At 54.5% G+C, this 17,711-nt stretch overlaps 1 protein-coding gene across 2 annotated transcripts in view; it reads left to right on the forward strand.

Moving 5' to 3' along the window:
- The window catches only part of Ttc7a (tetratricopeptide repeat domain 7A), a 114,123-nt gene that overhangs the window by 55,370 nt on the left and 41,042 nt on the right, over window positions 1–17,711 (forward strand). For both annotated transcript variants that reach the window (XM_027934378.2, XM_071601551.1), the window contains 6 exons: window positions 585–722; window positions 1,278–1,361; window positions 5,839–5,943; window positions 13,340–13,457; window positions 14,718–14,775; window positions 16,026–16,098. In XM_027934378.2, coding sequence (XP_027790179.1) covers window positions 585–722; window positions 1,278–1,361; window positions 5,839–5,943; window positions 13,340–13,457; window positions 14,718–14,775; window positions 16,026–16,098 — 576 coding nt within the window. The remainder of the gene's footprint in view (window positions 1–584; window positions 723–1,277; window positions 1,362–5,838; window positions 5,944–13,339; window positions 13,458–14,717; window positions 14,776–16,025; window positions 16,099–17,711) is intronic.

Genomic DNA, 17,711 nt, shown 5'->3' on the forward strand with positions numbered 1-17,711 from the left:
TAATGGGCATGGCACCTGGGCATGGTCCAGGACTGGATCCTGAATTGAGAAGAAGTAAACTCGTACAAAGGACAGTGGCTAAGTGTAACAATGGGTGCATTGAGATGACAGCTGTATGGTTGTGGCACTTTTTTTTTTTTTTTATACTGGGGATTATACCCAGGGGCGCTTAACCACTGATATATCCCCAACCCATTTTACTTGTTATTCAGAGACAGGGTCTCGCCACAGTGCTTTTTCTTGCTAATTTACTGAGGCTGGCTTTGAACTTGCGATCCACCTGCCTCAGCCTCCTGAGCTGCGGGATTACAGGCATGTGCCATCGCGCCTGGCTATAGGTTTGAATTTTTGCAGAACTGCAGATTGCATCCCAGTCCCACCTGGGACTAAGGTGGCATTTCTCTATCTTTGGACCCCTTCATGGGAGTGGGGACAAGGTCGCTTCTGGGAGTATGGCTATTTGCTTGGCCTGGGGTGGTGACAAAAGGTGATGGTGCTTGGGCCTGCAAGGTGGGGACCCTGTGGGGACAAGCACCTGCTTATCTTCTGTCCTTACTCATTCCCAAACCACATTCCATCCACAGGCAACTCGGGACGTGGTGCTGAGCCGGGCCCCTGAGCAGGCAGAGGACCGGTTGGTGAGCCTACGGAATGCTGCGGCCATCTATGACCTCCTGAGCATCACGCTGGGCAGGAGGGGGCAGTACGACATGCTCTCTGAGGTAGCCATGCAGCCCACTGCACTCCCGGAGTCAGACAGTACATCAGGAAATCTGATGATGCCACTGTTTATATCCACCCCACCCCCACTTGTCACTCTCCTGCCAGGCTGCTGTGCCTTTTTTAGCCCTGTGACCTTGGCAAGTCCTATCAACCCCAGCTTCCTCATCTGTGAAATGGGGGTTGTTGGGGAGAATAAATGAGTTCCTGCATGTAAAAAGATATGAATACTGTCATACATAATAAAAACAGCTGTTATTTTTATTGAATGTATACATTTTGAAGGCATTTTTTGCAAATTTTATTTTATTTGCTCTTCATCATGGCCCTGTGAAATCATTCACAGGTTATGGAAATGGGAACCAAGGACCAGAGAGGTTGAGATACTTTGTAGGGTCACATAGCATGCCAGTTTCCCCTGGCTTTCCTACAGGAACCAAGTACAGGCCTCCTGCAGCCTCCCAAAGGCAGTGACCTTGAGTAGTGGTTACCCTGGAAGTGGGTGGAAAGGGGAGAGGACAGTGATGGAGAAATGCTGACCATCTCCCCCTCCCCAGTGCCTGGAACGAGCCATGAAGTTTGCGTTTGGAGAATTTCACCTTTGGTACCAAGTGGCCCTCTCCATGGTGGCTTGTGGGAAGGTAAGGCCCAGGGATGCTGGGCACTGCACAGGAGCTCTGTGTTCCTCTGGTCCCTGCCAGAGGTGGAGAGCTGGGGAGCTTCTCTGGAGCCAGGTGCACAGGGAGGAGGTGGGTGGTTGGGAACTGTTCTCCAGCAACTGTCTGAATCTCCAGGAGTGTGGGTGGGGAGGACAGATAAGGGCCCTGAGTGACTCCCACATCCACCTGCAAGTCACAGTGTGCCTCCTCTGCATGCAGGTGTGAGTCGGCTGCTTTTCTGAGTGTGGTGTGTGGGGGCATCGCGGCACTTGTGCTGGTGACTTGGGCATGACTGTGTGGGATGGGCGTGGGGTGTGGCTCCAGGTGAGGGGAACCGTTCCAGCCCACTGGGCGAGGCATCAGGAAAGGGCCTGCCTGCGAGTTGGGAACTTGCCTAGGAGAAAAGATGGGAGGGTGAGTGGAGCAGGGCCCCATAGGGAGCCCCGAGGGAGAAGTGTGTGGTCCATGTGGCCAGGAGAGCTGGTGGGCGGGGAGAGGCTGCCCGGAGCAAGGGGCACTGGGGCGGACACTCGGCCCCCCGTGCACCCAGCCCCCGTGCCAGCACTCCTCATTTTTCTTCCGATCAGAATTACACTTATATAAGCTTCTATTTTAAGCAGTGACATGAAAGGAAAACCTTTCCGGAGATGGGTGCTGAGGGTGTTGGGGCTGAGGATGCTACAAATGCAGGAAGTAAGGTGGCATGAGTCGCAGATGGTTCCAGGAGCTCTAAATACCCAGAGCCCTTTCATGGGGCTGAGGGAATCCCTCGCCCCCCGGCCCATCTGTGCCGTGTTCCATTTCTAGCCCCGTGGCTGTCTCCGAGGAGGGCCCTCCCAGCGTGCCAGCACCGCCTCCACCAATGGAGGGGTGCCAGGCATCTCTGGGCCTCAGGAGAGAGGCCGCCAGGACCTGGCAGGGAGGGGGAAGGAGACCAGGAGCCACGGCCTGGCGCACGGGGTGAGGCTGGAGGCACAGCCCAGGTCAGTGCTGGATGTCATCCTCCTAGCCCTCCCCACAGGGGCCAGAGCATCTTGAAGTCACGTGATCTCTTGGCTGTGGCTTAGCAGGAAGTATTCAGAGCACAGACAAGTCACAGCCACATGAGTCAAGGTAGGGGGACTGGAAAGATGAGCCCTGTGTCTGAGGGGCTCTGGAGGTCCCCCAGGCTCAGGGAAAGTTTCATGATGGCCTTGGAGATAAGGGGCTTCCTACCTTCCTCTGGAGAAGCAGCTGGGCACAGGGAGGTCCAGACACAGCCTGGCACCCTCCCAGGACCCAGAGCCGTTTTCCCAGCCCGGCCCCTTCATGAACCAGCAGGTGGGCACAGGAAGGAATGAGCTTACAGGCGGGGACTTGGGGTGACCAGTTATCTCCTCATGAGGGAGACTCCACTGGCTAGAGACACGAAGCTGTCCCCACCCATCACTCAGGGCAGCGGGAGATTGTTCTGGAAGGCATTCTCTACCCCCTTGGGAATCCTGGATACCAAATCAGTCAGCCCAACTGTCCCAGGCAGCTTTCAGAGGAGTGACCCGAACTTGCCTTTGCCAAGGGCCCCAGGGGGGAATCCAGGTTCTGTACCTTCCAGGAGGTGAGACTGGGCAGATATAAATATACCTGGCATTTGAACCCGCAGGAATAACAGATGAGTTGCGTGGCATGATTTAGGTCGTTCCTTCTCTGGGTCTCCATGCGGCAATTGCATTGGCTGCGTTGCTAGGTAACCAGCATGACAAAAAAAAGAAAGAAAGAAAAAGAGCCAAGAGCGGCTGCAGCCTCGAATGGCTCCTTAAATAGCAGCGTTTTCTGGTCTGCGTGGGGGTGGGGTGAGAAGGGGTGGGGTGGAATGTGGAGGGTCAGTGTTAGAGAGTCCTCCATTTCAAAGACCCAAAGGTCAGCCACCCAGAGGAGGCTGAGCAGCAGCCTGAGGCTGGCCTGGCGCACGGGTGAGGCTGGAGGCAGAAGGGACCTTGGTAAGGGGCTTGGAGTGGCATTCCTAGGAGAGGGTCTTGCAGAGGAGGTGGGGCCTGAAGCTCCTTCAAGCCCCTCCCACCGCCTCCCTTGCTGCAGCCCACACTGGTTCCCAGTCTGCTGGAGCCAGTCATTTGTCAGTACCTTCTTGAGCTTGGCCTCCTACACTCTTGTCTCTGAGAGACCAATAGTGGAGGGTAGCATTTTTCTTCTTGCCCTCCCTCTGCCTTTTTGTGAGCTCATTAGAGGCAAGAGCCATTTGTATCCCTTCTCACAGTGACTCCACAACCCCTAGCCTAGCACTGGACCCAAGGTAGGCCCTCAACAAAGGCACTGCAATTGACCCTAAAAGTCTGAGTGTATGAATCTGTTTTCTGTTACTGTAGTGAAATACCTGAGGCTGGTAAAAATGAAAACAAAAGAGGTTTTTTTAGCTCTTCATTTTGGAGCTCAAGGACATGAAGCCAGCATAGGCTCAGCTCTGGTAAGGACCTCATAGTAGATTATCATCATGGCAGGAATGTGTGTATGTGGGAAAAATCACATGGCAAGACAGGAAGCTTGACAGAGGGGAGGGACCAGCCTTGCTCTTTTTATAACTACCTTCTCCTGAGAACTAACTAGGATTCTAGAAAACTACCTCCATCCTTCTGAGGGTGTGGCCCCAAGGCGCTAGCCACTCCTACTCAGCCCCACCTCTTAAAGGTCCCACCATCTCAGTGCCGCCACCTGAAGGACCCAATCCCTCCAGCACATAAGCCCTTTAGGAAAACACTCCTGCCATATCCAAGCCATAGCACTTAAGCCAGAGCCCAGGGAAATCTGTGACAGCTGAGCGGAGAAAAGCTCTTCCTTTGTTAAGTGGTGGGAGGTGGGGGGTCTGGGGTGAGCAAGGCCAGTTTGGACCTAGCTAGGCATCTGCTAGTCGGCCACACTGTGCTCTGAGCAGGTCAGTCTCCCAGAACACTTTCTTCAGTGGCATCCCCAGAGTTGCTTGGAATGGAGAGAAGCTAAGTAACAGTGGATAGCTTGGCCACAGTCGTACTTGGCCCCAGCATATGGGAATTGTCCTTGTCACCCACACAGGCACCACCTACCTGAGGTCACATAGGTACAGGGGTGTACACACCAGGAGGGTAACTGCTGAGCTCCCTGGAGAAGTGTTGGACTCAGAAAATTCCAGCTCTGAAGGGGAGAGAGAGATTGTATATTAGGGAAGCAGGCTTCCTCTCTGGTCTGTAGTGGCCATCTGAGTCGTCTGAGGTCATCACCATAGAACCTGCATGAGGTAGTAGTTAAGAGAATTTAGAGCCAATCTTCTTGCCAGGTGCGGTAGTGCACACCTGTAATCCCAGCGGCTCAGGAGGCTGAGGCAGGAGGATTGCAAGTTCAAAGCCAGCCTCAGCAATGGCAAGGTGCTGGGCAACTCAGTGAGACCCTGTCTCTAAACAAAATACAAAATAGGGCTGGGGATGTGGCTTAATGATCGAGTGCTCCTGAGTACAATCCCCAGTACCCCCCCCCAAAAAAAAATAAAGAGAATTTGGAGCCAGACTGTGTGTAAATCCCAGCTCAGTCACAGGCTGTGTGGCTTGAATCAAGCTCTTTACCGTCTCAGCATTTCACTTTTGACAATTGGTCATAGTTCTTGCCTCATAGGACTATTGTGAAAATTAAATGGCTTCATATGTATAAAGCACATAAAAAAGGGTGTCAGCAAACTTTTTCTGTAAAGGGTCAGGTAGGGCCATTTTTTACTTCGCAGGCCAATCTCTCACAAGTATCTCATTTTGCCATTGTATTATGCAAATAGCCACACACACAGTACATAATGCGCAGGCATGACTGAGTTCCAATTCAACTTTACTTACAAAAATAGGCAGAGGGGCCAGAGTTGGCCTGTGGGCTGTGACTTCTGAGCCCTGACAATGCCTGGCCCAGAGTAAGATCTGGAGAAGTATTAGCTGCTGTTTCTATTGGTAACATCCTGCTCTCCCCTCCTGGCCCTCCCTCCACATGTGGCCACCGTCAGCAGGTCCAGGCTGCATCCCTAGATCCCTGGGGAATCCCAGATTCCTGCCTGAAAGTTGTCTCCAGCCCTGTTGGCTTGGCTTCTCCCCTTCTTCCTGCCAGCCTCTGTGTCTCCCTAATCCTGCCACCCACCCTTCTTCCAACTGCCCATTTAGGAAGCCCTTTTCTACCTCTGAAATTTCTGGGGTTCAGATTTGAATTCCTTTTGCTGTGTTTCCATCTGTTGTCATGTTAGCTCTTGTCCCCCAAGGGCAAGGTCGTCCTCACCTCCATTTTTCAGATGAGGAAACTAAGGCCCAGGGACTTGCCTGGCAGCAGCACCACCAGGCCCCCCTCTGGACCCTCTGCCTGGCTCTTGGGAGGAAAGGAGGTACTGGTTGTCTGGGGTGGGAGACACCCTATCTGTGGAGACCCATGTGGCCAGTGATGATGTCCCCTGCTCTTGCTCCTGCAGTCAGCCTACGCCGTGTCCCTGCTACGGGAGTGTATGAAGCTGCGGCCCTCGGACCCCACTGTGCCCCTGATGGCTGCCAAGGTCTGCATCGGGCCCCTTCACTGGGTAAGTGAGCTTGGGTCCCGGGCAGGCAGGGCCCAGGTCCCTTGGCATGGAAGGGAGGGTGTGGAGCTGGAGGAAGATGCGTGAGGACCCATGAGCTTCAGGCTTCGACAGCAGTCCCCTCCTCAGGATGGGGTTTTGTTTGCGGTTGAGCCTTGAAATGTGGTCAAGATCCAGTGGAGGGAAAGAAGAGGTGCCCCCCAACCTGCCCAGCAGTGGGGGTGATGGGCGAGACCCTGGAGTTGCCTGGATCCACTTGTCAGTTTAGAAGCCTTGGATGACCTCACATCCAGCATGAAAGGGCGTATGTGATGCTGAGGATCAGAGTCAGTCCTAGCCCTTGGCAGAGGGGACGGCAGCCCCTCTGCAGCTGCTCTCCTTCCTCGGCTCCAGCCCTTGGGCCCAGCCTGGGCTCTGCTGCCTGCTCTCTGCCCTCTGCTGAAGCAGCTCAGCTGCTAGGAGGCTGCAGCTCAAGGGGTGCCCTCTCCCCAGCTGGTGGCCTTTACCACAGTCTCCTGGAAACCAGGGCATTAGCAGCTTGGAGCAGTGGGAGAGTACAGGGCCAGGAGCCCGGAGCCCCAGTCCAGGGCTGCTTGTCTCTAGGGCCAGGGCCGCTGGCCCAGGGTGGGGTGCCTCTGCGAGGATGTCTGCTCTCTCTGGGAGCTCACTTCCAGACGCTCTTGGCATTCGTAAGTCCCATTTAGCCTCCTGATGTCAGGGGTGGTCCTGTTTCTACCCTCTGAGTGACAGAGCAAGTGTCTCATTCCTCCCACATGCTGGCTCCAGTCCCACCTCTCCTCCCTTTCAGAATAAGTGTCCCCAGTTCCTTCATCTGTTCTCCGGGCCCAGGGTCGGCCAAAATGGGTGCTCTGCCTGGGCACGGCCATCCCTGACTTCTGGTAGTCCTGACACCCCCCAACCCACCCCCTCACCGTCATGGATCCAGTTTGTTCAAAGACAGCCGGGGCCAGCCGCCATGGGCCTCCCGCAGGTGCCAATAATTAGCACCCCCGACAACAGCCTCCTCCTGCCACTCTCCCCTCCTTGAGCATCCAGCAGACAAATCACTGGCCTTGCAAAAGGAGGTGATAAGCTCCCTGTGAATTCCACATCCTAACACTGTTCCAGTACAGGAAACTGGCCTTGGCCCTCCCTCGGGTCCCCACCTCACCATCCCCATGAGCTCTGCTTTCTCTCTGCTGCAAGGAGGGTGGACAGCAGGGGTGAGGGGACAAGGCAGCCCTTGCCCTTTTACTTTCCGGTGCTCAGATTCTTGTGTCTGAAATGCTGATGCTGGGCCGCACTGTGGGGAGGATGACATCAGAACCACCCTGTAATGGGTTTTAGGCTTTTAGAAGGCACAGAATGGTGAGGTGGTCAAGAGTTTTTGCTGCCCACCCATTGGGTGCTCTTGAGTAAGGCACGTAACCTTGCTGTGCCTCTCCATTTTCTCATCCATAAAATGGAAACAATAACAGTCTCTTCCTTGGGCGTTGACATAAATGACATAAAGTCTGGCGAGGGCTGGATGGGCTAGGGAGGCTTCATGGAGGAAGCGGCCTTGAATAGGACTTGGAGGGTAGGAGGATCCCGGCCAGCAGCAAGGCCTTCCACCACAATTTGCTTCCCCTGGCCCTGTGATTATCAGGGAACCCTCATGCTCCCCAGATCTTTTGGGGAAGGCTGTTGACATCTTGTTCCCTAGAGTTAGGGTGCCCTGATGAGCAAGCACTTGGATATGGGTGGCAGAGATTTAGCAGGAGCTGAAGGGTGCAGAGCGAGTGGGCTCCTGACCACCAGTTCAGACCCCTGTTTGTTCCAGGGCTTCTGAGAGGGGCCTCAAACGTCCCTGCAATGAAGCCCAGAATACTCATGTCTCTGAGGGTGGGGCGGGGGAAGGCATCTGTGCTCCCGAAGGCTGCCAGCTCCAAGGGAGCTGTGGTCCACCCAGCCAATGGCACCCTTGCCAGGAAGCCCTAAATTTAGGTCTTCCCACCACAGAGGAGCTGTTTCCCTCTACAGCATAATTACAGTAATTATGTGCATTCAGATTACATGGTAATAAAATTAGGATCAAATCAGTCCAAATTGAAATCAGATGAGTTAGGAGCAAAGTAATCAATGACAACATAAATAGAAAAGCCCAGAAGGAAGCTTAAACACGCAGACTTGTCATTGGATCAGGGAGAAAGGAGGGCGAGCTGTTGAACCTGGGCTGAGCATGTTGAGCGTTGGGGCGGGTTGGAAGCTGGGTTTAAATCAGGCCCAGCCAGCACAAGACCCTGGTGGGCCAGGGGTGGGCCACTGGCAGCCTCCCTAGTCTGGAAGCCAACTCCTGTATCCCCCAAAACCTTGCTTGCACCTGCCTTGGACATGGATTGCACTGCATTGCGATCTGGTGTTTCTTGGGGCAGGACTGCCTCTCTCACTTCTGAAACGCCACCCACAGTTCAGTGGGTGGTGCTGGTGGGTGGACCCTCCTTGCCCATGAGCACAGCTGTCTCTTCACAAGGAATTCTGCCTTGGATGGCCCTTGTCTTCCCAATTAGATGGGGACCTTCTTTGCTCACGATGTTTTGCACTCTGAACCCCTCTCCCTGCAGAAAATTGTACAAATGGTGGGCGTTACTTCTAATTTATATCAGACTAAGCATGGCCCAGCTAGCCAGGAGGGGCCCAAGTGTTCTGCACTTGGCTCAGTGGTTTCTCCTGCCCTTTGGCTAGTTCTTGCTGCCTGGTTGGCACAGGGCAGGGAGCAGGCTGTGGGGTAGCCAAGGGCAGCCTGTTCTCCGAGGAAGCCAGGAGATGGGCAGCCTTGTGCTCTCTGTTCCCGAGGCTGCCGCAATGGAGGATGGTCTGACGGCGGCAGGGGCCTAGTTGCATGAGACAGCACGCATCCTGAGACGCGACTGACGCCCCTCCGTCTCCTGCCTTCACAGTCTTCTGGCTCACGTCAGCCCCCAGCAGGCCCAGCCATTGTCCAGCCAAGCCCCAAGAGCAGGGGATAGAAATCTGGGGGTGGACCATTTGGCCTGGGTTGCAGAAAAGGAGGCTGAAACTGGGACATTAGGAAAACAAGTTGTGCTAGGCAGAACCAGCCTGGGTGGCCACATGCCCAAAGGGCGGAGCACCTGCTGTCCCCGCATCCTGTCCTCATGTCCAGAGCCAGTGTGGGATGCCCCAGGCCAAGTCTGGGTCTGAGAGCAAGGCTGCCCCCAGGTGGGGGCCAGCAGAGGGACTTGCATGGTCCTGTGCTGGTTGCTGGCTAACCCGGGACTTTGTGACGGGGTAGGAGTTGGCAGGGAGGACCCCACCCACCCGCCTGAGCCTGAGGCTCCTGAGGTGGGTGAGGACTTTCCTGGCACAAAACCAGAGAGGCCTGCATGGTAGCCTCTGCCTGGGCATGGCCAGCATCTTGCCAGGGACCCTACTTTTAGAAAAGGAGGAGAAAGGGAGATGTAGATATTTTTTAGTATCCCTCCAAACACAAGTATTTAAAATCCATGTAATTTTAAAAGTTGAAACATTTGTAGGAGGCAAAGAGGACAGGGTGTGCGTGAGTGGTATGTGTCACACAGACAGCAGAGGAGGCTGTGGAGTGGAAACGCGGGTGTGCTCACCTCAGGAAGGTATGTGATGCATCTCCCACAGGGGACACCCTGAGGGGCCGTGGGTGTGGCAGAAAGCGCTGGGGTTCGAGTCCCCGCCTACCCACACTTCACTAGCTTGTGGCTTTGAAGCAGTCATTTACTTCCCAGGGCCTCAGTTTCCTCATCTGTAATCTGAGAACTGTCACATCCGCTGTGACGGGGAGGCTGTGAACATGAGCGGAGATGGAGCCTGTCCCTGCCTCACGCTGCTGGTCCCTGGTAAATGCTCAGCATGGCTGTTCTAGCCCCTTCAAGAGCAGGCACTCAGAAAGGATGCACCTTTACATTTTTGCCTTCATTTTTCAAATTTAGGGGTGGGCAGAGCCAGGAAGACGGATTAAGTGTTGACGAGGCAGGGAGAAGCGAGCACCAGCTCTCCTGCCACCACCTTTTAGAAATGAGAAAGTGTCTTCTCCTCCCAGGAAGGAAAAAGTGGGTTTTCCACAGAGCAGTGACCAGTAGGCTCCGGGTCCTGTGGGAAGGAACTAAGAAGAAACTGGAGGTCTCTTTAAACAGAGCCCCGCAGGCCCAGAAATGGGCTTTGTCTAGTCCCCAGGAAGAGGGGAGACTCCCAGGGTGAAACCTCTTTGGCCTGCTGCAGAGAGAAGTCAGCCCAGGAAGAGCAAGGCGGTCAGCAAGGAGCGCTGGAGAGAGGAGAACTTGCAAGATTGCAGGGAACCTTTCCTTTACTCATGAAAGCAGAGTATCAAAGCATTATACCCTTCAGTTCATTCTTTTTTCTAAAGTGTCAGGAGAAAAATAAAAAGCTACAGAAGGCAGCCGAGGTCAGGGGTCCTGCATGACCTAGGCTCTTTCCGTGCCTAGGTCATGCAGGCTCCCTGTGCCTCAGAACCTCCAGCTGTTCCAACAGGTAGCCATGGTGCTGTGACATTGCAGGGTGGGGGTGGGGGGTTCGGTCTCCGTAGAACCACAGGACCTTCTCAAGGGTTTTTTTTGACAAGGTTGTGTGTCTGCCCTGGGTACAAGAGCATTGCATCATGGGGGAGGAAGGTTGGCAGGAACACTGGAGACTCCTCACCGGGAAGTATCATGACCAGCAGGCAGGACCCAGAGCCACGCCTGAGCTGTCGCAGAAGCAGTGTTCCCCACAGAGCTGACAGTTGTTAACTTTGGAGGCTGGGGGAGGAAGTGTCTGGAGTTTGGGAAGTACACCTGAGGCACCAAGCAGAGAAGACCAGGGCAGGTGGCAGAAGCTCAGGCACCTGGCAGCTCACACTGTCGGGTTAGAACAGCATTTGCAGACCGCACAGGTGGGGAGACCTGTTCATGGGCTGTGGGCTAGAACACTTAAAAAATTAAAATAGACTCCCAGGATAGGATGGGAAATATTCCAGTGCATAATCCACGGAGGGAGTGAATTTTGTGACAATGACTGGGTCTACTGATTATGGATTGTGTGTCCTGGACCAGGGTGGGGCCAGAGAACTTGAACAACCTGGTAGAGCAGACTGAGCAGGGCTTCAGAGTCACCAGCTTATCCTTGTGTGATCACTCCTCCGAACTAAGGGTCAGGCCAAGAGACTGTAATGTCCCCTCTCTGGATTCTAGAGGGCCTTTGATGCCACTTCCTAATTTGTCAGTGAGATCATGTGTATGTACAAAATATATATATATATATATATATATATATATATATACACACACACACACACACATATATATATATACACATATATACATATATACATGAATGCATAGTTGTATTCATATTTTGTGTGTGTGTGTGTTTGTGTGTAAATAATACTGGTTTGGGAATGTAGCCCATAGTAGAGCAGCCTAGCATGTATGAGGCGCTGGGTTTAATATCACACATACACACAATCAGTAAATAGATAGATAGATAAATAGATAGATAGGCAAATGAATGCTTACTACAAAATTGTATTTGCTATCTGGTCACATACTGCCCTGAGCATTACCATGTGACCCATTCGGTCCTCCCAGCAGCCCCCTGAGTGACACTGCTGTTATCTTCATTATACAGAAGCGGGGAACTGAGGCACAGCAAGAGCAAGTGACCAAACCACGACTCAAGTCCCAACAGCATGGCCCCACTGCTTTGTCCTTGTCACCGGGCTGCCCTGCCTCTTTGCAGAAAGTTAATTGGCGAGTGAGCTGGCTTGGGGTTGAGCGTAATTCTAGCAGGACAGAGCGAAGGTTGGCAGAGTCAGCGTCCAGGGATTCAGGACCCCACTCTTGCTAGTTGAAGGGACTTAAGTGTTATAAATCATTTCATTTTTAGTTCTTGCTGCGACAGCATTCTACTCTTTGGCTAGCTAGTTAGAGCACCTACAGATTCGGTGTGCTGTTGAATTGTATATTGTTTGTTTTAATAGAATTAATAATAATATTTTCCTTTATAAGCACTGCAGTGACTGCACATGCAGAAAGCCTGTTTTGTGGGGTGGCAGTAGAAATCACAATAGCATCGGCCATGTAGGAACATGGTACATGGCAGCCTTGTGAATTTTATCTCCTTCCTTTCTGCACAATGGTCCCTCTGCTCCTTCAGGGGTGTTTGTTTTACTTTGGTTTTGATTTTTAGTTTTGCGCAGAGCTTACCAAAACTGTGCCCAACTCATCTCTCCGTGGCTAATGGTTTCTGTCTCAGGATCCTAATTCCAAACTCTAGGGACAGAGACTCCACTAGATGTGGCCAGTGGTTAAGCCACAGGACACAGAGCTGCCTCTCTTCTGCTGGGGCTGGACCTAAGCAGGGACAGGGCAGGGGCAGCTCTGGCTGTGGTGCCAAAAGCAGCTTAAGTGTGAGTCTGGTCTCCCAGTTGGCTGACTTTGCGAGCCCCTGGCTGGGGGAGACACCTATGGTCAGGGGATGTTGACGTGGGTGGCACTAGAGGGCTTGGGTGTGATATGTTCTGCCCCTTGCTGTGGGCTGGCATGAATCTCAGGGACGGAGGGAGCATCTCTGCCCTCTCTGGAAGCTCATTTTCTCAGAGATGGGAACACAGACATGCCGCTGTGGGAGCGAGGAAGTGTTTCTTGGAGGCGTGTGGGCAAGAGTGGGCATGCGGTAGCCCCTGGCTGTGATGTGCCCTGCCACCTCAGCCTCTGTGGTGGGTGCCCCAGGGTGTCCATGAGGCCTGTCTCATGGACTCTCTCTTCATCTATGGGTATGTGATGGTCTGTGCATGTGTGACCCCTGCTAGTTGGTCCTTTTCCAACTTGAACAGTCCCCCTGCTGTGTGAGGGACAAAAACAGCCCTAGGCCTTTTTCCACTGCTCAGGGATGGAGCAGGCCCTGGACTTAGCCGGAGTGGCAGCCTGCCTGCCCTGTGGGGCTGCATGTCCAGCATGCCTAGCCCTGGCTCCCCTGTGTCTGCAGAGCAGGGCAGGCGCAGAGGCCACACAGGCAAGGAAGCAGCACTGACGGGCCTGCCTTGGGTTCCTGCTCCTGGCAGAGCAAGCTTTGGGGAGCCAGATCTCTGGGGCAAGGGAAGCTTCTCCCATGGAGAGATGGCATCCTGTGACCTTGAGCACAAGCCCCCTTGGAGGGGGAACAGGTCCAGAGAGTCACTCTCCAGTAAAGGAAACCGCCAGTTCTTCTGCTCAATGCTTGTGTGGCCTGGACAAGCCTCCCGATCTCTAGTCATGGGGCCCATATGTGAGGAATCGCTGTTCTCGTCTGCACAGCAGCGTCCCAGGCTTGTGACTGTGTGTTGCCTGTCATGTCCAGAGCCCTCCCCTGACTCTACCTCTCCTCTCCACAGCTGGAGGAGGCCGAGCACTTTGCCAAGGTGGTGGTCAGCCTCGGTGAGGAAGCTGGGGATTTCCTCCCCAAGGGCTACCTGGCCCTGGGTCTCACCTACAGCCTGCAGGCCACTGACGGTGAGTGCCAGGCCCTGTGAGAGGACATCTCAGGCTTCCTAACTGCCTCCAAGGTGTCTTATCCCACCAGTACCCCCACTGCACCACTCCCCACAGACACTATTCACATTCTTCTGCGTGGCACACGCACACGCGCACACACACACGTGCACAGATACACACCTCTCAGTTCCATTTCCACTCTTTGGTTCAGACCGCCTTCATACCCAGCTCTTCCCACACTCCAGTTCTTCCCACCTTTTAGGCCCTGCCCCAGCTCCAACAAAGCCCAGTCTGATCTCCGTGGAGCTTCTGGTACTTTCTATCTGTGGTGCCCGGTATCAGCCCTCCGCCCCACGGTGCCTTCATTCTGGTTCTCACAGACTGCTGTGATCTTCTGAGGTCTTTTAAATCCCCCATCACATATGGCATGGTGCCAGGCATACATCAGGTGCTTCATAAGTACTCGTGCTTAGTTGATAGGTTCCACTCCTTCCTGCCCAGGCCTGGTGCTCTCTCCCTAGTGCCAACTTTCCCCCATTGATCAGGCAGCTACCCTCCTGTTCTTGCAGCATGAAGGGAAGGGAGTAACAGACCCCTCCCCAGGCCTAACCTGGACTGGGATCTACCTTCACCCACCTCTCCCTAGTGCCAGGCTGTGGGAACAGGGCTGTGCACACTTGACCTCAGAGGCCCTGCGCAGCCTGGCTTGTCCAAAGAAGAGAAGAAGCTGCCTACGAGAGCCTAGTGCAGAGCCAGCTCCTACTGCTCAAGGCATGTGGCTGCAATGTCTTCAGGCCTCTGTGCCCCCCGCATGGTCTAGAGGGATTCCTCAGTCCCTTGGTCACAGTAGGCTTTGATAAAAGAGCCTCCTAGCCTTCGACCCTGTCCTGGTAGGGACTGTTCCTGAAGCTTTCAAGGTGAGGAGCTCTGCTGGCTCTCAGTGCAGACCCTGGGGTGGGGCCTGCACACAGTCATGCTCACACCACACCAAGGCTCAGGACACCTGCCCTGCTGTGTGTAAAGTTGGATGCAGTTCACCAGAAAGGTGCTCAGCTTGGGGTTCCGTCAGCAGCGTGGTGGGCAGGGAAGCCCACCACAGGCAGTGACCTTTCTCAAGGCTTTTGAGAGTCAAGTTGGTCCAGGGGGCAGAGAAGCCAATGGAGTAGAAGGAACCTGTGTGCCAAGAAATGTGCTAGGAGGCCAGGGCAGCAGAGAGCATCATCAGGGCTGCTGGCCTTCGAGGCCCCTGATGTCTCAGAATCCATCTGTCTCCTACAGCCACCCTGAAGTCCAAGAAAGATGAATTGCACCGGAAGGCACTGCAGACTCTGGAGAGGTGAGGAGATGTCCGCTGGCCCCAGGGGCCCTTTGGGGTATTCTTCCCCTCCATGTTTACCTCTGAGGTGTTCACCCTTATGAAATGGAGGTTTCTATTTCCACTTTATGGATGAAGAAACTAAAACTCTGGGAGGTGACACAGCAAGCAGGGTCAGGCCATGGGGGGTTGGGTACGCAGCGAGCCCTGCCCTCAGCTCCAGGCCTCTGGCCTTCAGTGCTGGTAGAGCCCCGGGGTCAGCTAGAAGCTGGGACTATGGCAGCTACTAGGCTCAGCCCCTGGGGCTTGGGGCTCTAAAATGGAATAATAGCACACTGCTGGGTGACAGTTACACGAGATGAAGCAGGAAGTGCATCTGGTTGCCATCTCCTACCTTTATCAGGGAGTCAGGAATGGTGATTGTCTCCTTTCAGGCTCTCCCAGCCACCTCACGTCTGTGAGGACCTCCCACCTTCCCGCAGCCCTCGCAGAGATTTCCTAGCAGCCTGGGGTCAGGGGACAGAGACGACCCTCTCCCAGGAGCTCTGCTGCCTCAGGCCCACCCTTGCCCAGCCCCTCCTCTGCACCACAGTCCCACCCACCTGTCTCCCTCCTCCCTCCTTCCTCTGCCCTCTCCTGCATCTTCTCCCTCTGAGCCTCTGTGTATCCTGCTCCCTCCTGAGCACTGAGGTGGCTGTGTTGTTGGCTAGGGCCCTGCTGGGCCTCCACTTGCCAGCTTTGTTGGAACATCTGTCCCCCTCTGGGCAGATTGTACCCCTACCCAGGGATGCAGCTCCAGGGGGTTCTGGAGCTCCAGGAATGGGAGACTCTTCCCCACCAGCTCTTCATTCTTGCCAGAGAGGCCATTCTAGGTCCTCCACCCTCAGGGAGCCTCTGTCCTTCTGAAGAGAGGTGGGAGGCTCTGGCCAGCTGACAGATGCTCAGAGGCGAAGGCCAGGCTGCTGGGTATGGATATACACACTCTCTCCCCTCCCTCTGTTCACTCAGGTCTGTCACCTCAGGGCCACATTGCAGATGGTCCCTACCTCAGCTAGTGCCAGCCCTCCAGAGCAGCTGTCCCTGCCTTGGGGACTTCTGCCTAAGCCATCATCTTCCGACTGGATGTGCCTCCAAGACAGGGCCTGGCCGAATCCCCCATCCCCACTGTGTTGGCCCACAGCGCCCGGCTTAGGGTTGGCAAGCTGGGGTCCGGCTCATATGCTATTGCTCAATCATTGATGACTGACTTGTCACTTCCTCTCCCCATACAGAGCCCTGGAGCTGGCACCTAGTGACCCCCAGGTCATCCTTTATGTCTCCCTGCAGCTGGCCCTCGTCCGACAGGTGGGTTGTCACAGTTCCTAGGCCCCAGATCCCTGGGGGGTGCTGATCCCTTCCTGGCCATTCTGCTTACTACCTGTGTGACCCTCTGCAAGTGACTGGCCTCTTTAAGCCTCTGTGTTCTTATCTGTTGTGAGCACCTTTGTGCCCCTCCTTGGAGAGTCCTAGTGAGGATGAAGTCAGTTAATGGGGTACAGCCCTGGCCCATGGGGAGCAGAGAGGAAGGGAGCATCTCTTGCCCTCACTTACCTTACAACATTTCAGTCTTCTGAGGTGATGAGTGATCACAACATCATTTGCTTGTGTCCTGCCTCCCACCAACCTTTCCCTGAGAGTCTGGGGGAATGTGGCACCTGGAGCAGTTTCCGGGTGGGCTTTCTATGTTACCCAAAGCCTTTCCCTGAGCCTCGGCCTTGGCTTCTGGGACCCTTAGGGGCCTCCTGTTAGCCAACTGCCTTCACCATGCTGGGAGCACCGCCACCACCTGCAGCTCTTCAGGTGGACCTACCTTTCCCCAAGCTAGCAGCTGAGCTGTGAGCTGTCAAGAGGACACTGGCTATCTAGGCACGTCCCCATCCCAAGCCCTGGAGAATCTCCCTTGCCTCACACACACTACAGACTGGTGCTCTGGGAACACATGTGGCCTCCAAAGCAGGACCTCTCTGGTGGCCTTGGCCTACTGCATGTGGACCGTGACACCCACTGACTGCTCAGGCACCGCAGACAAGCCCGTTTTCCAACAGCTCCCGTCTCCTGTGCCTCCGGGAAGCAGGCTGAGCTCCAGACTGCTGGAGCGCTGGACTCGGTTCTCCAGTACAAAGCTCTCCCTGCCCCAGTTAAGAAAACCGTGGTCCATCCAGGGATGGGCATGGCACCTCATTCCTGGCCAGGAGGCTGGTCTTGCTGTCGTGCCTGGACATCGGTAGTTGAGTGGGCTTTTTCTCCTACTCCAGGGTGGTGGGGTTCTGTACTGTCTGCCTGCATCACCCTCCCCTGGAACATGTGTTGGCCTGGCTCCTCTTGTCACTGCATGGTGGTTCTCATTATTGGAATCTCTTCCTTCTCACCCCATGCCTGGACCCTTTTCTTGGGTCCAGTGACCTGTCACTGTCACTCTGAGTCCTTCTGTCTCCCTCTCTCTGTCCTTCTGTCTCAACCATTTTCTCCCCTCGGCCCTGCCGTCGTTCCTGCTGTCCTCCGCTGCTTTTCTCGCTTCCTCTTTTATCCCCTCCCCCGTGACTCACCCCGTCCCTCCTCCACCTCCACGCTGTGCCCACGCTCCTGACTTCCAGGCCTTGAACCAGGCACTGGGTCCTTCTGTGTCTGTCTCCAAGAGCATCACTCTCTTCCCAGGAACACAGATGGAAAGATACCTGAGACTGCTTTATTTTTAGCCTTCTGTAAAAGAACCTGGTGCTTTTCTTGCCAATCAAGTTAATGATAAACCTTTGGTGATGCATTTTTTAATCTCTTTAATTATTCACTCATCTCAGATGAATAGGGCCCATCCTTCAAGAGAGATGGCCAGCCAGGCCATTGCGGCCTGGTGCCTAGTTTCCCTGGGGACTCCGGGTCTCATCAGCCTCAGGGGTTTGAGGGCCTCTGAATGGACTCTA

This window comes from Marmota flaviventris, chromosome 14, assembly GCF_047511675.1.
Source record: "Marmota flaviventris isolate mMarFla1 chromosome 14, mMarFla1.hap1, whole genome shotgun sequence".
NCBI classification, from domain to species: Eukaryota; Metazoa; Chordata; class Mammalia; order Rodentia; family Sciuridae; genus Marmota; species Marmota flaviventris.